The sequence below is a fragment of the Pseudorca crassidens genome, chromosome 16 (genome assembly GCF_039906515.1).
Source record: "Pseudorca crassidens isolate mPseCra1 chromosome 16, mPseCra1.hap1, whole genome shotgun sequence".
NCBI classification, from domain to species: domain Eukaryota; kingdom Metazoa; phylum Chordata; class Mammalia; order Artiodactyla; family Delphinidae; genus Pseudorca; species Pseudorca crassidens.
Window position 1 is genome coordinate 55307168 of NC_090311.1, and position 25268 is coordinate 55332435.

General features: G+C 54.2%; 1 protein-coding gene across 3 annotated transcripts in view; it reads left to right on the forward strand.

Moving 5' to 3' along the window:
* The window catches only part of DLG5 (discs large MAGUK scaffold protein 5), a 121150-nt gene that overhangs the window by 78090 nt on the left and 17792 nt on the right, over window positions 1-25268 (forward strand). For all 3 annotated transcript variants that reach the window (XM_067710399.1, XM_067710400.1, XM_067710401.1), the window contains exons 6-20: window positions 1909-2168; window positions 3413-3725; window positions 7618-7802; window positions 9480-9605; window positions 11986-12118; window positions 12578-12705; window positions 13703-13878; window positions 14216-14319; window positions 15972-16064; window positions 17436-18455; window positions 19274-19397; window positions 19722-19866; window positions 21168-21280; window positions 21921-22010; window positions 22261-22411. In XM_067710399.1, the coding sequence (XP_067566500.1) occupies window positions 1909-2168; window positions 3413-3725; window positions 7618-7802; window positions 9480-9605; window positions 11986-12118; window positions 12578-12705; window positions 13703-13878; window positions 14216-14319; window positions 15972-16064; window positions 17436-18455; window positions 19274-19397; window positions 19722-19866; window positions 21168-21280; window positions 21921-22010; window positions 22261-22411 (3161 nt within the window). The remainder of the gene's footprint in view (window positions 1-1908; window positions 2169-3412; window positions 3726-7617; window positions 7803-9479; window positions 9606-11985; window positions 12119-12577; window positions 12706-13702; window positions 13879-14215; window positions 14320-15971; window positions 16065-17435; window positions 18456-19273; window positions 19398-19721; window positions 19867-21167; window positions 21281-21920; window positions 22011-22260; window positions 22412-25268) is intronic.

Below are 25268 nucleotides of genomic sequence, written 5' to 3' on the forward strand. Positions count from 1 at the left end.
GTCATGGGGTGGGGGGGCTGCGGGGGTGCTCCGGAGATATGAGCCCTCAGCCCAAGGGCTCACTCAGATCCCCTGAGGTGCTTAGCAGAAGTCAGCCGGCCCTGACCACCTCTTAACACATCTTGTATTTTGTTCTGTAGAGCAGCACCCTGGGTGAGCATTAGTACCCCCTGTAATTCAGAGTAGAAAGCTCTCTTGCTTAAACCCTCCCATGGTTCCCATCTCACTCAGGATACAGTCTTTGCTGTGAGCCTTGAAACTGTGCCGACTTCTCTGGCCTTTTTATTTTATTTTTTTTAAATCTGCACTCTTAACCTTATACTTTTTTTTTTTTTTTCCGGTACGCGGGCCTCTCACTGTTGTGGCCTCTCCCGTTGCGGAGCACAAGCTCCGGACGCACAGGCTCAGCGGCCATGGCTCACGGGCCCAGCCGCTCCGCGGCACCTTCCCGGACCGGGGCACGAACCCGTGTCCCATGCATCGGCAGGCGGACTCTCAACCACTGTACCACCAGGGAAGCCCTAACCTTATACTTTTTAAAAAGTATATATTTATTTATTAATTTGGTTGTGCCAGGTCTTAGTTGCGGCAGGCGGGCTCCTTAGTTGCGGCATGCATGTGGGATCTAATTCCCTGACCAGCGATTGAACCCGGGCCCCCTGCATTGGGAGCGCGGAGCCTTAACCACTGCCTTCTGGCCATTTTTTTGAATCCACTTCTCCTTGTTCACTGGGTTCCAGTCACTCCTCCCTGCCCTCCTGTTTGTGCCTAGGACATGGCTGGTGATTCCTGCCTCAGGGCCTTTGCACTTTCTCACTCTCTGCCTCATGTGCTCTTGGCTGCTGGTCTTCATTTGCACCCAGGCTCGGAAGTCACCTTCTTAGAAAGACCTCCTCAGGCTGTGGACTCTCTCACAAGCTACTCTGCTGCCCAGAAGTCTCTCTCCAGCTCGTTATCCTGTTTTATTTTTTATTTCCTCGACAGCCCTTATTATGCTCTCAAGTTATTTTATTTGAGAACTGATCTCTGTCTACTGATCTCGGTCTCTGTGTGTTTGTATCGGCCCATCAGGATAAGCGGTCCACAGGCCACCGTCACTGTGTCTGTTCGGCATCACCAGCATTTAGAACAGGGCTAGAAGGTATTAGGTACTTGTGTCAGGGATCCTCAGCATCGCCCTCAGGTTTGGTGATTTGCTAGAAGAACTCACAGGACGTAGCGTATAATCCTACTCACAGCTAAAATCTATTTCAGCCAAAGGGCACAAAGCAAAATCAGCAAAGGGAAGAGGTGCATGGTGTGAAGTCCAGAGGCAATCAGGTGCTAGGTTCCAAGAGTCCTCCCGCTGTGGAGTCTCACAGGACAGACTTAGTTCCCCCAGTACCGAATCGTGACAACACGTGTGAAATGTAGCCAGGGAAGCCCATGAGATGCTCTCTGCCCGGGGCTTTTACTGGGAGCTGGCCACGTAGGAACCCCCTGCTTAGCATGCTCTGAAATTTCAGACTCCCAGAAGAAAGCAGGAGCTGAGCCGGAAGCACACTGTTCGTCCAGTCCAGGCGTGGGGAGCCCTTCCTGTCACTCGGGAAAGTTTTGTATCAGTCCAGGGAACTGCTTACTGTCCACGTTCCCAGACGCCAGCTAAGGGTCAACTTGCAAGCAGGCCTTTCTAAGGATGGGCGTCTCAGGCCTGCTCTGGTGGCTCTCTCCTGTACACTACTTAAGAAACGTTTGTGAACGAATGAATCAACTCAGCGGGGCCTGTGGAATCAGACCTCAAGACCCCTGAAAGCCAGAGGGTGTGACCTCCCCTCCCTTGTCAACAATCCTTCCCCCAGACAGACGGAGGCGAGTTTGTCCTTCCTCCTGCCCTCAGACCTTTGGTAATCGTGGCTCTGTGGTCCCCAGGTGTTGAAGCACAACGGGTCATCAGAAATTCTCAACAAGCTGTATGACACGGCCATGGACAAGCTGGAGGTGGTTAAGAAGGACTATGACGCCCTGCGGAAGAGGTATAGCGAGAAAGTCGCCGTCCACAGCTCGGACCTGAGCCGCCTGGAGCAGCTAGAGGAGGAGAACCAGCGCCTTCTGAAGCAGACGGAGATGCTGACCCAGCAGAGGGACACGGCCATCCAGCTGCAGCACCAGTGCGCCCTCTCCCTGAGGAGGTAGGAGCCTAGGCCGTCAAGGAGGGGAGCGAGCGAGCTGGCCTGTCTCTTGCACTCAGAGAATGGCCAGAGGGCCGAAGCATCCTCTCTGCCGGGGGCCACTCTCCTCTGTGGGCTTGCGGTTACCTATCTGCAAGGCTCTCCGCCACTTTCTGGGGGGGTAAAAAAAAAAAAAAAAAAAAAAGCAATTGAACTTTTTCAATCAAAAATTACTTACGTCCAGGAAACATTTTCCTGACACTGTCTTGGCACTTGTGCTCCTTCCTTTCTTCTTCATCTGAGCGACTCGGGCGTGTTCTGACCATCCTGTGTCTCAGGTCACCCCACAAGCCTCTCCCCTCTGTGTCAGTCACCCACCTGGCAGATAGGAAAGTTAATTGTCCTAGGCATTGTTCTTCTAAAGTCGCACTTTCTGTTAAGGTAGATAATCTGTAGGGATGTGACCCCTGCCCTGCAACAATGTTTCTTAAGGTACGTTCCTGCAGAATACCTGTTCTCTGGGGTGCTTATCAGGTTTATATGAAAAGCGTTCTCTGGCTTTAAAAGGGTTTGGGAATTGCCGGGTTGCACACAAACAGGTGTCTGTGCTGCAGGACTTCTCAGAACCTTTACTCCGATACTGTGCGCTAGAATCTCCCAAGAGGGAACAGAATGCAGTGTTTTTCCCAAACGTCAGTCATCAGAGAGCACACTTTTTTTAAATGGAGCTCTGTGCAGGATTGGTTTCTAAGGAACCCACACTCAGAAATGCTGCTCTAGAGCTGCAGGCTGTAATTTGCAGGGCCGCCTGCATGGCAGGTGCTTCCTGGCCTGGAAGGACCGAGCGGTGCTCTCACGCTAACCTGGTGGCGTTGGGCCAGGCACCTGTGTCTCGAGGCCTTATCCCCTGTATCTGTAAAATGAGGTGCTCAGACTCAACAATTGTTCAGGCCACTTTTGTCTTTCATAGGCTGTGATTCTAGCTTTGTTTTGTTCTTATTTTTAAAGGTAACGTAGCCTGACTGTGGAAGAAATAACACTGTTATTTCCAGTAGAGCAGAGGGCATGAAATTCTCAGTCCATCTTCCAGTATTTGTAAAAGGCTGAGAAAAATTCCCGGTCCAGGGGTCCTGGTCCTTCATCACTTTTCTCCCTTGGGGGTGTGGAGAATGACCGCGTTCAAAACTTCACGCTCGACTGTCCGGCGCGGCAGAGCTGGCTGGGCAGGTCCCCACGCCCTCGTCCTGGTTGCCTCTCTCCGCCAGGTTCGAGGCCATCCACCACGAGCTGAACAAGGCCACGGCCCAGAACAAGGACCTGCAGTGGGAGATGGAGCTGCTGCAGTCGGAGCTGACGGAGTTGAGGACCACACAGGCGAAAACCGCCAAAGAGTCAGAGAAGTACAAGGAGGAGCGGGATGCGGTGTACAGCGAGTACAAGCTCATCATGAGCGAGCGCGACCAGGTCATCTCCGAGCTGGACAAGCTGCAGACCGAGGTGGAGCTGGCCGAGTCCAAGCTCAAGAGCAGCACGTCTGAGAAGCAGGCGGCCAGCGAGGAGATGGAGGCGCTGCGACAGGTAGGAAGGTGGCGAGGGAAAGAGGGCTGTGACGCCCAGGTGTCCAGAGGAGCAGGGAGCAGCCTTCAGCCTGCTGCTGCCTGGGCTATTGGATGCCTCCTGGGTAACTGCTGAGCTCACACACGGTGCACAGCTCTATTCGGGCTGCAGGGGACACAGGTGAGGTTCAGCTGTGGTCCTGGGTGTCCGGAGCTGACGGCTGATGTGATGGTAGATCAGTCTTTTGCTGGAAGTCAGCTCAAGGGCTTGCTCCTTAAGAAGCAAGATCCCAGGGCCACGTTCCCAAAGCCATAGGTACCTTTGGCCTTGTGAGTCCAGAAGGGCACACTCAGTGTTCCTTCACCCCAACATCTGAGGAGTCTGCTCTTTAGAGGGGTGGTCTGGGCTCCTGGGAAGCTGTTCTACTAGGTTGAGCCCAGTACTCTTCTCAAGCCTTGCTCCCTGCGGGGGGGCATGCCTCCAGGGTCAGGGGAGTGGCGCTCAGCAGCATCGGAATTGAGGCACTGAGCTTGACTCCCGAGTGATCAGTGGGGATTCTCTGCATCTTTCCTACCTGACCAGCCAGGCCTCATCAGTGACGCTGCTTACCCCCAAGACCAGGTGCGCCCTGCTGGGGCTTGGACAGGCCTGTGGACTCCCCTCTTTGAGACTGCCTTCCCATTCGGTTAGTTTGTGTGTGGCTCTGTTTCGAGCTGCTGAACTTGATCAGAGCAGACTTTCTTCCCGTCGGAATAGTTCTCTGTTCATACCTCTCCGTTCTACTTGGTGCAGGTCAGTTAGAATGAAGGCTTTAAAACTGGCCTGTGAGAAGTGAAAAGCAAGGTGTTAAAGGTCTGGCAGCTTAGTAAGGGACGGTGTGTGTGTGGATTGTTGAAGCTGGGGCCCTCTGGACCGAGCATGAGGCAGGGCTGATGCCCGAGGGGCGGCCAGGGCCTCGTGGGCCTCTCTGCGGACTGTGATGCTGCCTGATGCCCAGGCCGTGCTGGGGACTGTGTTTGGAGTGTGGACCTCCTCAGCCATGTGACCTCTTACCTCTCCTAGCTCTCTGGGCCTCAGTCTCCTTACCTACAAACTGGAAATGATGACAGCATCTGCTTCACAGTGTGGTCATGATGATCAGATGGTTTAACATTGAAAACACACTTAGGATAATATCTGCATAAAGTAGGAATGATTTGAGTCTTTATTATTAGAATTATTTTTATGCCCATCTGAACCTTACTACCCTGTTAGGATTAGGGTGCATCCTATAAGATTGTTTTCATAGGCAAAAATGGGCCAAACAGCAATAATTTCATACGAAGGGAGTGAGACTTCTCCAGACCATCAAGGTGAAAGCCATTGTGAAAAGGAATATTTTCTTTGATGCAATTTTTAAAAGACTGGAATGAAGAAATTCTTAGTGAGCAAATATAATGCGTTAGGACTTGGTAATTGCCCTGGAGAAAATGTCACCTCACGTTCACATTCTGGTTTGAGAGCTTAATTGTTGGGGAAAATGTTGATACCAAATAACGAAAACAAAATGATGAAGAATAAAACATTAAAAATGCCTGAGTCGGTCAGTAAGCTAAAAAGTCGAGGACAGTGTGTTAAACCCGTAGAAGGTGGTGAGCCTGTGATAGGCCAGCAGCCCCCTGGAGGGGGCTGAGATGATGGATGCCCCCCAGGGAGCAAGGGGGGCAAAGAGCAGTTGTGCTCTTTGTAGGAATGTGGAAGCACAGAGGAGGAGGAAGACCCCCGACTGCCCCGTGGTGCCAGATCTGGTGGCCTGTGTCACCCCCCTCATGTGACATGTGTGCCTCCCGCCTGGAGCCCGGTTCCCGGGCCTCGGCAGGAGTGCCCTGGCAGCGTGTGAAGTCTGCCTGTCAGCTGAGGCAGGAGTCTTCTCTGGGCACCCATCCCAGTCAGCAGGCAAGAGAGGACAGCCCCAGCCCCCCACCCCTGCAGCTTCCAGAACTGAAACCCTCGGCTCCTTCTTTTTTTTTTTTTTTCCCCCAATTTTTTATTTCTAGAGGAAACTCTACCAACATCAAACCACCTCTGGCCAATATCATCTGCTGATATCATCAGCAAATCGTACTAATATAATTCCTGAATTCCAAGATGTACTTTCTCCGCCAATGCACACACATTTCAACATTTCTGAAACCGGTTGATACCTTCTATCTGACGGGTACATTCCATGTGGTCGCTCTTTTTCCTTTTTTTCCTCGGCTCCTTCTTGAGTTTATCTGGCTTCTGGGGCACGACCACTCCCCGCCTGGCCGGAGTAGGTCAGGCCTGTGACCTGGGCCATCCTGGCTCTGAGGTGTGGGCAGGAGGGTCTGATCTCCCCGTGGCCTGCGAGACCCCTGGGGATTGATCCCGCCCCTCTCCAGCAGCCACTTCTTGGTGGTGGTGGCGGGGGGGGGGGGGGGGCAGGGGTTGGCTGAGGTGGTCCTTCAGCCAGGCTAGCTTCCTGGTCTCAGAACTGTCCTCGTTCCGCTCAGCCGGGGCGGTGGTTCTTTTTCCCTCTGACCCGTGGTGGCTTCCTACACTGTCCTCCCTTCTCTCTGTACCTCGCTCTTTATTTACCCTCTTTTCTCTGCCACTGCCCTCCCTCTCCCTGCTTCTCCAGAGTGGGTTGTGCAAAGAGGGGGCAGTCGGGGGGGCCTGTCAGGGTCTTTGCCTCACTCTGGACACCAGGTCAGCTCTGACCCCTCTCTTCCCTGCTTCCCACCTTTCCAAGTGGGCACATCTAGGGGCTTCCTTCACAAGGGCCGGTATCCAGACTCTGACCACGGGCAGGCCAAGTCCACTGAAGGTTCGCCGGCGTCAGGAGGACGTGGTTACCGTCCGGGGCGGCTGGTCCCCCACAGGGAAGCTGTGGGGCGCTGCTGCGTGACACGGAGGTCCTTCCAGATACCAGGTCGCTTCCCAAGACAGACCCTCTGACAGAGCCGCTGTCCCCTAGAAAGCCCAGCTTGGTCACTTGGACGGGCCGGTCTTTCTGCTGCCCCTGAATGCACTTGTATCTCCTATGCCCAGTCCTGCTTGGGGAGCTGAATTTGCTAGAAAGTGGGGGAGCTCTGTGCGAGGGAGGAAGTACTGCGAGAGGTGGAGGCTGAGCAGAGGCGCGTTCTCGTGTTGCCTGTATTTTGCTTCTTCAGGAAGCCTTTGAGCCGGACCAGGAGTTACTCTTGCAGTAGATGCTCACTTTGTCATTTGTCACATTCTTCATTTTTCTGAGGATTATAGAGGCACAGAGGGAGCTTTCTGTATGAGTGCTTCAAAGAGTTTGATTTGCAATTTTAATGGAGCGTGTAACGCTTTGGGGGGGGTCCAGGTGCAAATCCTTTAGATCTCAGCTTTTTAAAGGAACTGAAACACATAGGACTTCACCAGCAAACGTAGTGGTGTGTTTTCAGATTGAGAAATAACTCCATATGCTGGAGTGTAAAAACTGTATTGTAGACGCAGCGGGTGGGGAGCATGGTGACCAGTGCTGCACCCTTCACTGCAGTGGGGCCTCATGTCACGTTTGTCACGAGAGCTCTTTAGGGAGAGGTAGTGGGCTCTCGGCAAAACGTATACCACGTGAGTGGCAGGGCAGGGTCTGGCAGGAGCCCTCCAGGGGCATTCCACCTGGGCCCCTGGTCCTGGCTCTATGTGGCGCTGTGAGAGTTTGGGCGGACCCTAATATAGCATCGCTAGGGGTCTGAACGTGGCTGTGGAACACGTAGTCATGGGGGGCGGGGGCCGGTGTCGGAACGGGCTCTGGCTGAGACCCTAGTGTTTCCCTCCGTCCAGCTCCCGAGAGTCCAGCCCCAGCTCCTATACCAGTCGGAGGGCACTTCTGGGCCAGAAGGCCTGATAACCTTCCCCTCTGCCTGCCGCTCACCCCCGCCAGATCAAAGACACGGTGACAATGGACGTGGGGAGAGCCAACAAGGAGGCTGAAATCCTTCGAAAGCAGTGCAAGGCTCTGTGCCAGGAGCTGAAGGAAGCCCTCCAGGAGGCGGATGTGGCCAAGTGCCGGCGGGACTGGGCCTTCCAGGAGCGGGACAAGATCGTGGCGGAGCGGGACAGCATCCGGTATGGGGCGCCCCGGGGCCACATGGGCTCGGCTCTCCCCGTGGTGCCCTGGGTCTGTGGGAGGGTCGGAGTCATAACCACTTCCTTCCAGGTAAGGTGGGCGTGACCTGGGTCGTCCCTCCTCACCCTAGGTGATGCCCCAGCCTCGCCTCATAGTGAGAATTTTAGCATTTTCCATCATGTCTCGACTTCCCATTTCCCTTCACCCTAGAAGTCCGAGCACATGCTGTGTCCACAGCGTGGACCCCCGTGAAGTGGTATGAGGCCAGGCTTTTTTCTTAGGGGGTTTCTGTTGCAACTGACATTTCAAAAATGTGTTCTTTCAGCCAGTATTCATTGGTCACCTACCGTGTGCCAGGATCTTAGGTCCCTTGAGCAAGGAGACCCTGGGAGAGAAACAACCTTTGAGGCTCCTGGGCACGTGTGATGCCCGTGAGGGGCCGGCACCGCGGGGGCTACAGGCAGCTTCGTGGGACAGGGTGGTCGGGGGGAGGGAGGTGCGTGAACAGTGAATTCGTGGGGGCATGAAGGGAACTGGGGGACGGGTAGGGAGGTCTCCCCAGAAAGCATGGCGTTCATGCTAGAACTAAAGCTCGAGTGGCACTTTTCCAGGTGGAGAAGGGGGGATAGGTGTTGCAGCCTGAGGGACCATCATGAACAAAGGTGTATGGTGAGCTCAGGGCAGAGCTGGGACTGGTTGTGGCATGAGTGGGGTGCGCACTTGGTGAGTCACAGGAGAAGCGGCTGGCAGGGCTCCTGAGGGCAGGTGGTGAGGGCCTGTGAAGGGGAGCCCTGGAGTGTAGACTTGGCCCTTGGCCTGGAATAAAGCCAGGAGAGGCCCTGCTGGTGGTGGTGGTGGTGATGATGATGATGATGGCGATAAGTGAGGACTTGGTCATTGAGAGTTTCTGCAAGATCCCTTGTGGTTGTTTGGAGAGACTGATGTCCACCTGGGCTGGTCAGGAGATGAAGGTTCCGGATTGGAGGAGGTTTGGGGCCATGGAGAAGTGGGGACCAGCCCTCAGGGTCCATCGAGTGGCAGGGTGCCGTTCTGCCGGTGGCACAGAGCACAGCACAGACTCTCCTGCTACCTGGTCACCTGTCCCCACCACCTCTCTGAGTGACTGAGCTGATCCTGGGAGCCCAGAGGCCACACGTCTGTTAGTAGAGAGCTGTTAAGCCTGCACCCCACCTGCACAGGGCTCCGGGCTGCAGAGATGCCTAGGACATGATTTCTGTCCAAGTGGGGGCTCAGTCTAGTTGTGGGCTGGAGGGCATCTCTAGAAAAGCCTGCACGTGGGTAGTGGTGCAGTGTCTGGTCGGTGCTGGGGCACAGGGGCTTGCCAGGTGGGCTGTGCGGGTGGGAGCGTGGTCGTTGACCCCAGACACACTGAGGCTGAACCTGTGGGATGAACACTGTACGTTCAGAAGCGGATGCTCGTTGCCTGGTAACCGTGGGGGTGTCTCCTCTGCCAGGTCCCCAGTGTCCTCTCTGTCCCTGTGTGGGATTGGCCTGGGTGGCCTTGCCTCCAAACTCTCAAGCGCTCCATCTGTGCATCTGGGAGTGAGGCAAGCACCTGGGGTGTTCGGGAGCATGGGCTGCAGGCCTCACTGCAAGCCGTGAGTCCTCTGTCCCCTGCCCCTCACAGTGACCTAGCCCTCTGCCCCCTCTGCCAGGACGCTCTGTGACAACCTGAGGCGGGAGCGGGACCGGGCGGTGAGCGAACTGGCTGAGGCCCTGCGCAGCCTGGATGACACTCGCAAACAGAAGAACGACGTCAGCCGGGAGCTGAAGGAGCTCAAGTACGCTGGGGTGGGCGCCTGCTGGGAGAGCTGGCGCCCGGGAGCGTGGTGTCCGCTTCCGTCAGGTCAGGGCAGCCCCATGAGCAGGGCCTGCAGTCTGTCCCTTCACTCTGCCTTACTCGGTCAGTCCGTAAAATGTGTCCGAGTGTGGCCTCTCTGTTGAGAGTTAATTAGAAATCCTTAGATCAGCACAGAGTGTGGCAGCGGCCCTTTGGTGAGCGAGTCGGGGTGGGCAGGCACTGCATGCCAAGGCTCATCGGAAGGAAGGTCCCTGCCCCGGGCGGTCCACTGGGGGACAGGTAGGCATGTGTCGTCCATTCATTCCCTCCCTCCCTCCCTCCCTCATTCATTCGGCAACTCCACAAGGATTTGCCAGGTGCCTGCTGCGTGGGGGCCAGGCCCCGGGGGAGGCACAAGCCGCCGGGTCCCTGCCCTGTGGGGCTCATAATACACGGAGACAGACCAAAGGCAGGGCCATCCGAGAGACCAGCACGCAGTCGAACAGAATGATGACAGGTTCTGATGCAGCATTTTTGAAGGCGGTTGTGACTACCGCTCAGCGGTCTGTGCTGTTTGGGGTGTCAGACAGCGTCCCCTCAGTTACAGCGCTGCTCCCAGGGGTGTTACTTCAGACTTGGTGGCCCCTAGCAGTGTACTGAAAATACAGGGATCCAAGCTGAAGAAGAGAAATCGGCAGATGCCAATTGGCAGTGCAGTCCAGAGCCAGACTGGGTAGTTGAGAAGCAGCGGCCGTCCGCTTGCTCGTGAGGCTTCCTGAACCGATAGGGTGGTTGGAAGCTGGTGAGCGTGCAAGCCTCGCACACTCGGGGGACGCCTTCCGGAAGTGGGTGACACCTTCCCCTTCTTCCCCGTTCAACAGAACCTCCTAACGTAAGGCAAAGAGCTTCATTGACTCCGTGAAAACCCAGAAGCCCTGGGGCTTGAGCACTCTAAGAAAATCCCTGGGGTTAAGCGGCAGAGGGACAGCTTCTCTCCAGGCACCCAGTTAGGGTCTGGCAGGTGGTGGAATCAAATTAAGGCAAAGCCTGGCGCCTTGGGGGCTTGAGCACGGGAGGAGGTTTTGCACGTTAATTGAGCTGGAGTTGCCTGGAACTTCTAAGAAATGTCAAGTTCCATTTGTTTGTTCATTCAGCATGTTTGTATTTGCACCTTCTCTGAGCTAAGTTCTCTAACCAGTGGGATGCAGGGGAGGGAGTCCTTGCCGCTGCCCGGGAAGCCCCCCGTCTGCAGAAGCAACAGATGTATGTGCCTAGTGGGTGAGAGGTGAGCCGCGTGCGGTGAGCATGAAGTGCAGAGCTGCTTCTCTGTCGGGGAAGAAAGCTTGGAGAAGGACTACCCGTGGGCTGCGTGGCCTCCTAGAGCTGGCCACACATTCTTGAGCACGGTTCAGGCAAAGGTGTGGACATGGGAGCGCGTCCAGTCGAGCAGGAAACAACAGTAGTGAGGGGTGTGGCAGGAACCCACTGGGCAGTGCTGAGGAATTGGAGAGGTCATCTGGGCCCAGGTTCTAGGAAGAAGGATGTTACTGGGGCATGTTAACAGGTTTCTGAGTCTTTTTTCGTCTTCCTCACTGGGTCTTTCTGAGAACTAAAGCTTTTCATTTTGATCGAATCCGATTTGCTGATTTTTATTTTTTTACTTTTAATGGATTGTGTTATGTCTAAGAACCCTTAATCCAGTCCTAGATCTCAAAGATTTTTCTCCTATACTTGCCTTCTAGAAGTTTTTTAGTTTTATATTTAAATCTGTGATAGGTCTTGTGTTAATTTTTATATAAGGTATGGGGTTTAGGTTGAGAGTCTGTTGCCAGGATGTCCTCTTGCTCCAGCATCATTCGTTGAAGACCGTCCTTCCTCTACTGAACCACTTCTGCACCTTTTGTACTTTGTGGGGCTATTCTGGGTCCTCTGCTCTGTTCCGTTGATCCATGTGTCTGTCTTCCTGGCAGTTCCAGATGGTCCTGATTTCTGTAGCCGTATAATAAGTCTTGAAATCAAGTAGAATGATTCCTCCCATTTTATTCTTCATTTTCAAAATGGGTTTCGCTGTTCTAATTCCTTTGCCTTTCTGTGTATATTTTAGAATAGTCTTATCCCTGTCTACAGAAAGTCTTGCTGGCATTTCTGTAAGAATTGCATTAAACCCCTAGATAAATTAGGGGCAATTTTCTGAGACTTAAAAAAAACAAAAACAAAAAAACTATGAAAACTCACTGGTACCCAAGAAGCCTTGGGTTTATGAGGCAGCTGGTGTGAAGTATGAGGGGGGAGGGGAATGGTCCACCTCATTTCCGAGTGGACTTTGGTGGGATGCTTTGCCTCCCAGAGGGCCGTTGCCATGGCTCTCTCTTTGTTCACAGGGAGCAGATGGAATCCCAGTTGGAAAAGGAGGCCCGGTTCCGGCAGCTGATGGCCCATAGCTCCCACGACTCGGCCATTGACACAGACTCCATGGAGTGGGAAACAGAAGTCGTGGAGTTTGAAAGGGAGACGGTAAACCGCCCTTGTGTCTTCTCTTCCCAGCTCTCCTCAACGTGACGGCTTTGGATGGGGGAGGGAAAGGATGGCCCTCTTGCAGGGCCCCCAACTTCATAGCTGCTAGTTGGGAGGTCAGCTTTTTCTCCCAGGGTGTGGATGCATCCTTTCCCTGCACTTGTCCAAGCCCCATGCAGTAGCAGCTTGGTCTCCTGTGTTACCCGGCGGATGCTTGCAGTGCATGGAAAGCAGAGGCAAGAGCAGAGCTCCAGGGGGCTGAGAGAGAGAGAGAGAGTGTGTTTCCAGTGGTGGAAAGGGGATCACAGCCGCTCAGAGGTTTTATCTTGGGGACCACGTGTCCCGTCGGGGTGAAGGGACAGCACCCGCCTCGGAGTGAGTGTCTTGGGGGCGGGTGTAAGAGCCAAATGTTTCTCATCACTGCTGTAAAGTGAGCTGTTGCCACTCTTCTTTTGCCAGGAGGATATTGACTTGAAGGCACTTGGTTTCGATATGGCAGAGGGTGTGAATGAGCCTTGTTTGCCGGGGGACTGTGGCATATTTGTCACTAAAGTGGACAAAGGAAGCATCGCTGATGGCCGCTTACGGTGAGTGTAGTGGGCTCCAGGCTTTGGAGGGAAGGTGGCAGTTTCCCTCTGACCTAATGCAGAGGGCCTGGAGAGCCAGGTGGCGTTTAAATGAACGCATCCCAGGACCTGGGGGCCTCACAGAGGCTGTTGAGGCTTTCAGGCTTAACTGCTAACATTGTTCTTAAAGGCTGCTTGGACTCCGAATCGCCTCTGAATCTGATCTTTCTCCCATCACCAGGTGCTGCCTTTTGCTTCTCTGTGTAGTAAGGGGCTCAGGTGAAGTGTGTGAGAGTCTGGAATGTGCATTGCCTGCTCATCCCATGAAATAGTGATGATAATAATTAGCACCTACATAGTGCTTGGTATTTGCTAAGTTTAAGTACTTCATGTAATTCATTAATCTTTACAATCCCATGAGGTAGGTGCTTCTGTTGCCCCCATTTTACAAATGAGGGCACTGAGGCCCAGAGGGACTACGTCATGCCGCTAGTAAGTGGTAGAGCTAGGGTTTGAAACCAGGCTCCAACCCTTGCCAGCTTAACCACTCCACCTTCCTAGAAGAGGAAACCTTTCTCTTTTCTTTCTTTCTTTCTTTTTTTTTAAAAATAAATTTATTTATTTGTTTGTTTTTATTTTTGGCTGTGCTGGGTCTTCGTTGCTGCGCGCGGGCTTTCTCTAGTTGCCGTGAGCGGGGGCTACTCTTCGTTGCGGAGCACGGGCTCTAGGCGCGCGGGCTTCAGCAGTTGTGGCACGTGGGCTCAGTAGTTGTGGCGCACGGGCTTAGTTGCTCCGCGGCATGTGGGATCTTCCCGGACCAGGGCTCGAACCCGTGTCCCCTGCATTGGCAGGCGGATTCGTAACCACCGTGTACCAGGGAAGCCCCGAGGAAACCTTTCTGAATGTGTTTGTGGGGTACCTGCTTTCTGGTGTTCTGCTCCCCGAATGGGAGCAACAGGGGCCGGCCCCCTGGTCCCAAGGCCTCCGCTGGCAGTGACCTGGCTGTCCCCCTCCTCAGGGTCAATGACTGGCTGTTGAGAATCAACGACGTGGACCTCATCAATAAGGACAAGAAGCAGGCCATGAAGGCGCTCCTCAACGGGGAGGGGGCCATCAACATGGTCGTGCGTCGGAGGAAGTCCCTGGGCGGGAAGGTGGTCACACCGCTGCACATCAACCTGAGTGGGCATAAAGGTAGGGGCTGGGGAGGTGGGCAGGGCACCCTTTTCTCGTACAGAGAGATCGCATGTGTTTTCGGGCAGAACTAGGCGTTGATGTGGTTTCAGTGCAGCCCATGTGCTTCACGCTACGGGGCCGTCTGGGTCCTGGGTCTTGCTTGTCTCTGATTGTTTGATTCGCCAGACCAGACCTGACGCGGTCCCTGGGTGGTGTGACCTGGGCGGGGTGCTGGGATGGACAGGTTGCAGTCTGCCAACATCCTTTTTAAAAGTTTATCTCGTAAAGACAAGATGAGACAACCAGAGGGCCATGCAACCCGGGCAGGGGTTAACCGGGGACCTCTGGTTTGCAGACAGCGGCATCAGCCTGGAGAATGGAGTGTATGCTGCCGCCGTGGTGCCTGGAAGCCCGGCTGCCAAAGAGGGGTCCCTCGCCGTGGGAGACAGGATTGTGGCTGTAAGTCTCAGGGAACCCTTCCTCTGGTTCTAGACTCCCCATCTCCCAGTTCCCATCCTAAGGGCAACTACTTTTAACAGTTCATTGTGTTTTCTCCCCCAAACGTTCAAAACGTATATCTCCCACTTTTTTTTTCTTTTTTAAACTTAGATGTGATCATAGTATACTGTGCTGCTGCTAACCTTGCTTTCTGTTTTTAACAGCGTGCCTTGAGATTCTTCCAGATTCACATCTTTAGATCTGTCTCAGTCATTTCAGTAACTGCATGTTCCTTAGTGGCCTTTGGGCCGGTCTCCTGATGGACAGTCAGGACATTTTTTGCCATTGTAATAGTGCTTCATGGCCACTGCTGTGTCCCGCCACGGGATAGAGTCCCGGGTGGGGGAATTGCTGGATCAGAGGGCATAAGCATTCAACACGTGATGTGATGTCCCTCCTTGTGCTTCAGAGAAGTCCCACCTGCTGTGTTTGGGGGAGCTCATTACTTCACATCTTTGCCAGTGTTTTTCAGATTTGGGGGCGAGCTGGAGTTTGAAAGCAATATGGCCAATACGAAAAACTCTTAAGATGTGGGGAAGTTATAAAGAAAAACAAAACCAACCAAATTAATCTACCACCCCAAGATAATCACTCTGAATATATATATATTTTTAACTTTCAATTTTGAAATAATTATAGAAATAATTATAATTCAGTTATAATGTTAAACAATATTAAAAAGTGAAGTGGCAAAGATAGTACAGAAAGGTCCTACGTACCCATCATCCAGTTAACATCTAATGGTTACATCTTACGTAACTATGAAATCTGTTATCACATTTTGGGATAAAAAACAGGGCTGTCCACCACCACAAAGATCTCCCTCGTGTCACCCCTGTCTGTTGACCCCCGCAGTCCTAAGCATGCCCCCTCCCTGCCGTCATAAGCCCTGGCAGCTACTTTGTTCCCCAGCTCTGTAATTCTGTCGTTTGGAGGATATTGTATGAGTAGAGTCTAGTACTTGCCCGTTTGAGATGGCCTTTTCCACCTGGCTTCGTGCTGTGAGCTCCGTCACGTGGTTGGATGTGCTGATGCTGTGGTCCTTCTCGAAGCCGGGTAGGACTCCATGGTATGGGTGCACCCCAGCCTCACCGTTCACCTATTGCACATACACTTTTAAAAAGCACTGGAACGTGTCTGAGAGGGGTGCGGACAGAGACTCAGGCGTGAGGGGCTGTAGGAGTCTTTGCGATGATACTTCATGTCACGTGGGTCCAGCCTCCCACATCATGATCTTGTTTTCAGTCTCCTCGCGCCCCTGGGGGGGCGTCCGTGTCTGTTTTCCTTTTTGCTCTTGAAGGAGTTCTGAGCCGTGGTCCAGCATCACGCAGCAGGAAGCGGCGGGTCCGGGATGTCCCTCTGGGACCCGTGGTGTTCTGGTCCCAGTCAGTCAAAGTCACTTCCCCAGAGTGCTTTCAAGGCTGTGTGTTTCATTTGCCTCAGAAGCCCCATAACTGGACTTTGAGGGCCTTAACTGGGGAGGGGCTTTCTCTCCTTTGCCAGCTCCAGACGGGGGCACCTTACAGAACAAGGCCCACTGTCCAGCGTGGGTCAGCAGCTAGGCAGAACCCCTATCCTGGTGGTGGGCCTGACGGGCTCTCTGTTGGCCCTAGATCAATGGCATTGCACTGGACAACAAGTCTCTGAATGAGTGTGAATCTCTGCTGCGGAGCTGCCAGGACTCCCTGACCCTCTCCCTCCTGAAGGTAAGGGCCCCCGCCCTTCACTGGCTCTGCTCTCGCCCTCTTTGGGGCAGGCAGAACCCCAGCTCCTTGTACGCAAGCCACTTCTCCACATCACTGGGATCCTTGGAAAAAAGGTCTTGATTTATAAGTGCAAGGTATGCGTGAACCCTGACTGGATCCTGGTTTCAAAACCAAAACCAAAACCAAAAACCCAGAAACAAAAAAACCTAGCTATGAAGGACATTTTGGAGGTGGGGGGTACATTTGGATCTGGACTGGATAATGAGATGATCTTAGGGAATTGTTACTTTTCCTGGGTATAATGATGGTATTGGGGTCATACAGGAGAATGGCCTTATTTGGGAGAAGTGCGTGCTAAAGCTGTTCGGGTGAAATGTCATATTTGTAACTTATTTTCGAATGATCTGCAGTATAAGTAGATACAGACAATTGGGCAAAATATTGTTGAATCTAAATGGGTTTAAGGGCGTTTATTGTACTTCTTATCAGCTTTTCTAAGAAGGTTGGAAAAAGGCTCATCTACTTCATTAAGAGATATTTTAAAAAATTATTTTAAAATTAATAGCCTTTTTGGGGAACAGATTTAGGTTTACAGAAAAGTTGAGTTAGTACAGAGAGTTCTCATATCTTCCGCTCTGTGATATCGATGAGCCAATATTAATACATTAGTATTAACTAAAGTCTGTAGTTAACGTGAGGATCCACTCTTGGGGTTGTACATTCTACGGGTTTAGACAAATGTATAATGACACGTATCCGCCGTTACAGTATCCTGCAGAGTGATTTCAGTGCCCTGAAGAGCCTCTGGGCTTCACCTGTTCATCCCTTCCTCCCCCTCAACCCCCGGCAAACGCTGATCTTTTGACTATCTCTGTAGTTTTGCCTTTTCCAGAACGTCATATAGCTGGACTCACATAGCATGCAGCCTTTTCAGATTGGCTTCTTTCACTTAGTCCTGTGCATTTAAGGTTCCTGCATGTCTTTTGATGGCTTGATAGGTTGTTTCTTTTTATCACTGAATAATATTCCATTGTCTAGGTGTACTGTAAGATGCCTTTAATAGTGAATTTTTTATATTTACATTTAATAATTTTAAAAAATAGGCAGGACACAGTGCAGGTGATTTCAGAAAATGCTCAAAGTCAAGGGAACTTTGTGTCTTTCCTGTGGGTTCCCAGTGGCCTGGCTGTGAGCAAGCGTCACCTGTTGGCGAGGTGTACATGCCTGCACGTCTGTCCATCTGTCCAACTTTGGGGTGTGTGTGGCCCATTCCTGACCATCGCTCTACCTCCAGGGGTGGTTTTTGGTGGCAGCTCCAGGTCGTGCGGTCTCACCGGCTCTCTTCCTCCCTCCTCTGCAACCCCTACTTAGGTGTTCCCTCAGAGCGCGTCGTGGAGCGGCCAGAACATCTTTGAAAACATCAAGGACTCTGATAAGATGCTGAGCTTCCGAGCCCACGGCCCGGAGGTCCAGGCTCAGAATAAACGGAATTTGATGCAGCACAACAACTCCACGCAGACGGACATCTTCTACGCCGACAGGCTGGAGGACAGGAAGGAGTCTGGCCCCCCAGGAGGCAGCAGCTCCTTCCTGCACAAGCCGTTCCCCGGGGGAACCTTCCCCGGCTCCCCCCAGGCCTGTCCCAGCGCCTCCGAGCGTAGCCTGAGCCCCTTCCGCTCGGACGCCTCGGGGGAGCGTGGCTCTGGGCCGGTGGACGTGCGTAGCCGGCGGCCACTGCTGCCCTTCGAGACTGAGGTGGGCCCCTGTGGGGAGGCAGAGGCCCGCCTGGACAAGGCAGAGCCCGAGAATGCCAACAGCGGCGGGACCTGGCCCAAGGCTGTGCTCAGCTCCGCGGCAGGACCCGAGAAGCTCTCCGTTTACAAGAAGCCAAAGCAAAGAAAGTCTATCTTTGACCCAAACACTTTCAAACGCCCCCAGACGCCCCCCAAAATAGACTACCTGCTCCCAGGCCCTGGGCCTGCTTACTCCCCCCTGCCCTCCAAGAGGGTGGGACCTCTGACGCCCCCAAAACCTCCCAGGAGGGGTGACTCTATTAAGTTCCAGCACAAACTGGAAACCAGTTCTGAGTCAGAGGCCACTCTAGTGGGCAGCTCCCCATCCACCAGCCCCCCGAGCGCCCTGCCCCCCGACATGGACCCCGGGGAGCCCATGCACGCCTCGCCCCCTCGCAAGGCCAGGGTCCGCATTGCTTCCAGCTACTACCCTGAAGGGGACGGGGACTCCTCCTACCTGCCGGCCAAGAAGTCCTGTGACGAGGACCTCACCTCCCAGAAGATGGACGAGCTGGGGCAGAAGCGCCGCCGGCCAAAGTCTGCTCCCAGCTTTCGGCCCAAGCTCGCTCCAGTAGTGATCTCTGCTCAGTTCCTGGAGGTAGAGCTCAGCCCTGGAGTGGGTCAGGGGGAGGTGGAGGTGGGGCGGGCCACACAGGGACCTGCGCCCGCCCGCACTGGCATCCCCCAGCTCAGGCTTAGCCCTGGCTCCTTTGCCTCTGCTCTCAGCACCTGCCCGGGAGAAGGGGAGGGGATGGCAGGTGAGTGCCCGCAGGAAGCAGTCTCCCTTTAGGAGATTAGAAAGCAGCCTGGGGTGTGCGTGATAGCGGTAATACGACACCAAGAGGGCAACGCTTCCTTGGGTCTGGGGTTTGATTTGCTTATTGAGCAAGAAGCTTTTGAACTTGTATTGCAATAAACCCAAGTGGCAAGGACCCACCTCAAAGGATTTAGGGAGTCAAGATAGCACGTGTGAATCTGTTAGCCGGCAGCAGGACAGGCCGGCTTGTTTTTGTGGGTGCTGTGGTCATTTCCAGAAGGGAGAGATTGCTGTGAGCAGAACAAATCCCTGCTACTTTCAGCAGACACGGAGCTTCACACGGCTGGGCAGGTTGTGTGGAGTTGCTGCATACGTGTGCCCGATGCACCCATGTGTTCCACCCTCTCTACACACAAAAGCTGTTTATTCGAAAGAACAGATTCTTGCTGTGTGGTTTTCTTCCAAAGTATTTTTGAAGGAAGTTCTTCTCTTCCAGATGTGTAAGGCAACGTGAATGAATAAACGAGTTAACGATCTCTCCCAAATGTCACGTCATGTGTCTGAGTGGGAGAAGCTAGGGCGTAAGGGATAGAAATCGCTTGCAAATGCCTGTGTGTTTCCCTGTTTCCAGCCACTGCCTCTTGCCTTTGGTTCTGCAGGAGCAGAAGAGCGTCCCGGCCAGTGGAGAGCTCTCCCCAGATCTCCAGGAGTGGTCCCCTTACTCGCCAGGGCATTCCAGCCGGCACAGCAACCCCCCCTTCTACCCCAGCAGGGCGTCTGTGGGTGAGCTGGCAGGGCAGGGCCGGGGAGGAGGGTCGATGCGGGCTCCCAGGGCCGCCCAGTCCCAGGGAGAGTGGAGACTGTCATTGCAGGGAGCTGCTGTGTGTCCTCAAAGATCTAGCCACTACTGACCTGTCTGGAGTGTTCAGTCTTCTATCAGTGACATTTTTTAGCTTTTCAGAGTGCTTTCTCCCCATAGCAGCCTGGGAAATGGGAAGCACTGAAGAGGGTTCTCCTGCCTTACAGGTGGAGCAGGGCCAGAAGCTTGCATAGATCTGGGGCTGGCTGGATGCTTTGAGGCCACTGTCTCACCCTGCCCATTTGCAGGCACTGTTCCCCGCAGTATGACCCCGAGCACCACTGTGAGCTCCGTCCTGAGGAACCCCATCTACACCGTGCGCAGCCACAGGGTCGGCCCTTGCAGCTCTCCGCCTGTCCCCAGAGAGGCTGGCCCCCAGGGTTTGCATCCCAGGTATGTGAAGCCACCTGTGCTTCCCTGTACCCCAGCCATCCAAGCCCACCTGGGCATAAGGCCACTGTGTATAGAGGGGTTCCCTTGCCTAGCTGGGAAGAGGCCGGGTAGAGCAGCGCTGGGGCCCCGGGGAAAGGAAACTTTAAGGTCACTCTCTTTATTTACCAGCGTGGAGCTTGAAAAGGTATTTGTAGGACGATGGTAGAGAAGGCAGCTGATAGCTGAGCGCTCACATGCCAGGTACTGTCCTCAGAACTTTATAAGCGTCATCTCACTTGGTCACCAGAGCCACCCTACTATTACTGTCTCTGGTTGATAGATGAGGAACTGAGCCTTAAGAAAATGAATGGATTGGCTCAAGGTCACTCATTCATTCGATTACTTGACAGGTTTTAATAGAGCACAGACTACATGCCGTGGACTGCTATAGTTCTAGAGGGCTACAGTGAAAAATTAAGTAGACAGACTTCATCTCCTGTGGCATTTGTGTTCAAGTGGCCGGGGCCGAGGTGGGGAGTGGGGAACGACCAAAAAAGAGAACAGAGTGATACCAGATGGTGCTGAATGGCCCTAAAGACCCTAAAGTGTTGACAAGCTAGGCTGTGACTTGGAAGAGGGTGGCAAGTTATATTGGGCGGTGGAGAGGGCCCCGTGCAGGGGGATGCTGCCGTGACTAGAAGGCTGAGAAGAGGCCAGTTGTACGACTTGGGGAGGAGCCTCCAGGAAGGAGGGCTGTAGGTGCTGCAGCCCGGGCATCTGAGAATGGTGCAGTGGGCTCCAGGGAGAGAGTAGGGGAGCTTGGCAAAGAGACGGTGAGTCAGGAGGAAGGCCCACATCATAGGGCACAAACCCAGAGTTTGGGTTTTATTTTGAGTACAGTGAAGACCCCTGGAAGGCCCTAAGCAGGCAAGAGATGTAGTCTCACAGCTAGAAGAGGTCATCGTCGGGCCTGAATGCGGGCCAGCCCGACGTGGGCAACGCGGGCTCCCCGCCCTCAGCTCTCCCGTTTCCAGGGACGGGCTCCTCTAGGGAGAGCCTCGGTGCCGTCCTGCCCCTCCGTGCCCGCCCAGGAGGCAGAGCCTCTGTGCGTCCCTGCAGAAAGCCCTCTGTCCCAGTGAGCTTGGTCCTGGCCTGGCGCTTGCAGAGCCCTCTGAGCGTGGCTGCAGGCAGTCACCGTCCTCGGCCGACTGGGAGCCGCTTCTGGGCCTCCCTGAGCTGGCAGAGGGCCTCAGGGTGGCCAGCCACTTGTTATCCTGACCTGGTCCTTCTCCCGAGCCCCTCACTTGTCTGCTTTTCGACAGTGTCCAGCACCAGGGCCGCCTGAGCCTGGATCTGAGCCCCAGGGCCTGCAGCGACTGCTCTGAGATGAGAGCCTCCCACGGGTGCAACTCCCTGCCCTCCAGCGCCCGCCTCGGTAACTGAGCCACTGGCGCCTTCTCGCCAGAGCAGGCAGCAGTCTTTCTTCATCTCTACCCGCATCCTCGTGCCCAGACCTCCTGGCGGCCCACACACACAGCCCCTCTCCCGAGGCCGGCTCCACGCTGCAGCCAGAGCCCTTTCCTGTGGCCTTCCTGCAGCTTCCCACGGTGGCCGTATAGTTGTTCTGGTGACCCCTGGCCCAGGAGCCTTGCTCCCTGACCCTGAGGTCATTCTGGGGGATGTCATGTTGCCGATCACTTACGGAAAACGCACCCCAGAGTCGAGGCTAGCAGTTGTCTCAAAGAGACTCTGGTGGAGCTGCTTCCGGCGTTGTGGACACAAGACCGGCAGTCGCGCCTGTCGCGTGGGGTGCTGTCTCTGTTCGGGGCTGGAAGCGAGACTTGTGGGATGCTGTTCTGAAGCAGCCTAGCCCTGCACGGTTTATTCACGTACTGGGGCTAGGCCTCTGCTTTCCCTGACTGTTCCACATTGAGACCCCCTTGGGGATAAATGGCAGGGCCCACTTTCATTCTGTCATAACCGTGTATGTTTCCTGACTGCTAGGATGGTGGTGAGGGAGTGAGGGGTGCTGTTTAATTGCAGGCCTAAAGTTTTGTCCCCTTGTGGAACCACAGGGTCTTCGAGCAACTTGCAGTTTAAGGCAGAACGCATTAAAATCCCATCAACGCCAAGATATCCGCGGTCTGTCATGGGCTCTGACAGAGGTGAGAACTTCTCAGTGGCCCTTCCCCGTGCTGACACCCTCCGTCCTCAGGGTGGGGTGTCTGGGCACTGCTCACAGTTCACTCCCGGTCTCAGCCATCAGTTATGCTGGCAGGGCCAGGACCCGGGCCCTGGCGGGAGATGCAGGGGGGAGTGTGAGGCACGAGGCACAAGGCACCCGCACGCATGGCCGTGCGTCCGGGCTGCGGGAGCGGAGGTGCAGGCCCGGCCCTCACCCACCCCTCTCGGCAGGCTCGCTGTCCCACTCGGAGTGCAGCACTCCCCCGCAGTCTCCTCTGAATGTCGAAGGCCTGTCCTCCTGTAGCCCATCCCAGACCTCAGCCGCCACATTGCCCAGGATTGCCGTCAACCCCGCGGCCCTCGGGGAGCGCAGAAAGGACAGGTGAGTGGGCACAGGGGAGGATGGCGCGCTGCTGTAGCGGGCCAGCGCTCGGCCGCGCCCTCGGCCCCGGGCGTGGTGCGGTTTGGGGAGTTCCGACAGAGTTGACCTCCGGCGAGGCTGCAGGCGTTTGGGTCGCCTAGCATCCCCTGGTGTCTTGCTCCAGGACGTCACGAGGAAGTCCTGTGGACACGTGATGCAGGAGGAGGGGCGCACGTGGATGGCCAGTTGGAGGAGCAGGGTGAGCTCCTTCCACTGAGTGCCCACGGGAGGAGGGGGGCTCCAGCACGTGATGCTGGGGACGACCTGACAGTGACCGTGATGGAGTGATGCCGTTCACTGCTCCCCAGGCCCTTGCTTAAGCACGTTCCACGTAATAAGTCGTGAAGTCCTCACATAACCCTGTGATCAGCGGCATCGTCATCGGCCCCATTTTAAAGATGAGGAAACTGAGGCCAGAAAGTTGGAGTGGTCTGTCTGTGGTCACATGGTTAGTGACTGGCCTATACTAATTAGAATCAGGACTCTTTTTTTTTTTGAACTTTTGACTGCACCACGCAACATGCGGGATCTTAGTTCCCCAACCAGGAATCAAACCCCTGCCCCCTGCAGTGGAAGAGTGGAGTCTTAACCACTGGACCACCAGGGAAGTCCCAGGACTCCTTCTTACCCTTTTCTTTTTGGCCCCAGAACACAGCTGTATCGCTTGCTCCCTCCCCCCGCCCCCCAAGCTTTTTATTGTGAGATAAAATACACATAGGAAGAGAGTGTGTGAAGCATACATGTACAGCTTAGCCGTTTATTGGTTCATTTTGAAATGCAGGCCGATCTCAGCTGTCAGTCCAGACGTGCCTCCTCTCAGGGCTGGTCCCTTCCTGCACAAGCTCTGCACGTTCCTCATCCACCTCTGGTGTTCTTCAGAGTGGGATTTACCAGATCGTATCTATCTATTTAAAGGGTTCTGTCTAGATCCTAGTGGGAGATTGGATTAAACTTGAACTTACCTGTATCTAGTCACTTAGGATCTAGGACTAGAGCTACTCTCCTCCACTTACATCCAGAAAGCTGAGGACCCTTGTAGCTGCAAGCCATGGGAGAGACGCTGCTGGGTGGGCCCATAGTTAAGAAAATCTCATTTACGATCTGAACCTGTAAGACAGCACACCTGGCAAGTGTAAACTGGAGAACAGAGCGTACCCATAACCGCCAAGGCGCCTGGGCCCCCAGGGGAGTCAGCACAGTTCGCGTGGATGTGTTCATGATGGCCTCACCTGCATCGTGCAGACAGGAGCACAAACCGGCCCTGGGGGTGTGAGGTTTTACCGAACCCCCAGCTCAGGTCACTGAGAGAACAAGACTTTCCCCCCACTGAAGGGGGCTCCTTAGAAGCAGAAGGGGCCTTATCACATGCGGTTCAGACATCCCCTTAGCTTTCTCCGCGGTGCACAGAGAACCGGTGTGTGTGTGTGAGCGAGTGTGTGCGTCAGTGTCGGTGATTCCTGCCTTCACAGCGCTTAGGTGACATAAATTTTAACGTGTGTGACCTGACTGAAGAATGGGTTACTTACTAAAAATAGTCCCTCTTTTGCTCAGTCTCAAGTTAACTATCGTTATAGAAAACTGGGAAAACTAGAAAAGTAGAAAGGAAAAAAGTCACATAATCTCATCAACCCGAGGTTCAGTTGCTGTTATTTCACCTTCTGAGGTGTGTGTGTATGTATATATACAGTTTAAATACATGCTTTATTTATGTTGTTTTACATACATAAACTTCCTCCTTAATGTTATGTTTTAAGCTGTTTGTAGTGTTAAGTATACTTTATGAACTTCTTTTACAAAGCAGCCTTATTGTTCTGACAAAACTCTTGTGCATATTATAAAAATTTTAAATCATTCGGGGGATTAAAAAGTAAGGATTCCCTCCCAAAGGGCCCCCCTCTGCCTGCCTGCCCTTCAGCACGTGGACCACCCCCCCACCCCCCCACCCCTCCCTGACATGTGCTCTGGAGGAGGGAGCCCTCGGGGGTGGTGCTCTGCTTGTCCCCTCCCCTGGCCTTTGGCTGCAGTCTTGTCCTGAGGAGGAGCTCGGGCAGCATGCAGCGGGGGTCCTGGCGGCTCGGGGTCACTTAACTGTCTGTCTGTCTGTCTGTCTGTCACGTTCCAGGCGTCTGTGGTTGTCTTCCTCCCCCGATCACCCCCGCTCTGCTTTCTAACCTTTTGCACCTTCCAGATGCCTCCACCACCACAGATCCCTCCTGAGACTGCCTGTGGCTGCCAGGCCCAGGTCCTCCTCCCTGAGGAGCGTGAGGTTGGCCCGACAGGAGGTCCCCACCCCAGCCCCCCCTGCGCCCCTTATCCCCCGCGGTGCGGTGGGCGGCTCCCCGGGGCCAGTGGGTGCATGGTGCCGCCTTGCTCCCAGCCTCCCCGCTCCCTTTTTAGTGCCTCCGGTTTGCAGCAGCTTAATCTCATGATCACTTTGCATCCTCCTGTGTCCTGGTAAATATAAAAACTGATATTTAATGTTGCCCCTTCTTGGGTGAATATCACCCCAGAAAGCAGTCCTTTTGCCCCAAGGGCGTCTTGAGACCCCATTGGAGGTTTGTACGTTGCACATTGTGAGGCCACTCCTCTCCTGTTAGGGAAACCTGCGTGCCTTTTCCCCGCGCATATCAGTGTTTATAGTTCACACAGACCCTTCTTGGTGTCTTTGGGACTGGGTGCTTCTGTGTCCATCCGCGGGTGGGGGGTCGTGTCTGTATTGCATGGGGTTGTGTATCACCGTCGTACAAAGGTGGACTTCATCGTGTTCCCATCCAGCTGTGTCATCATAGGAGCGTCTGTGCCCCCTGGCCCTTTCTGC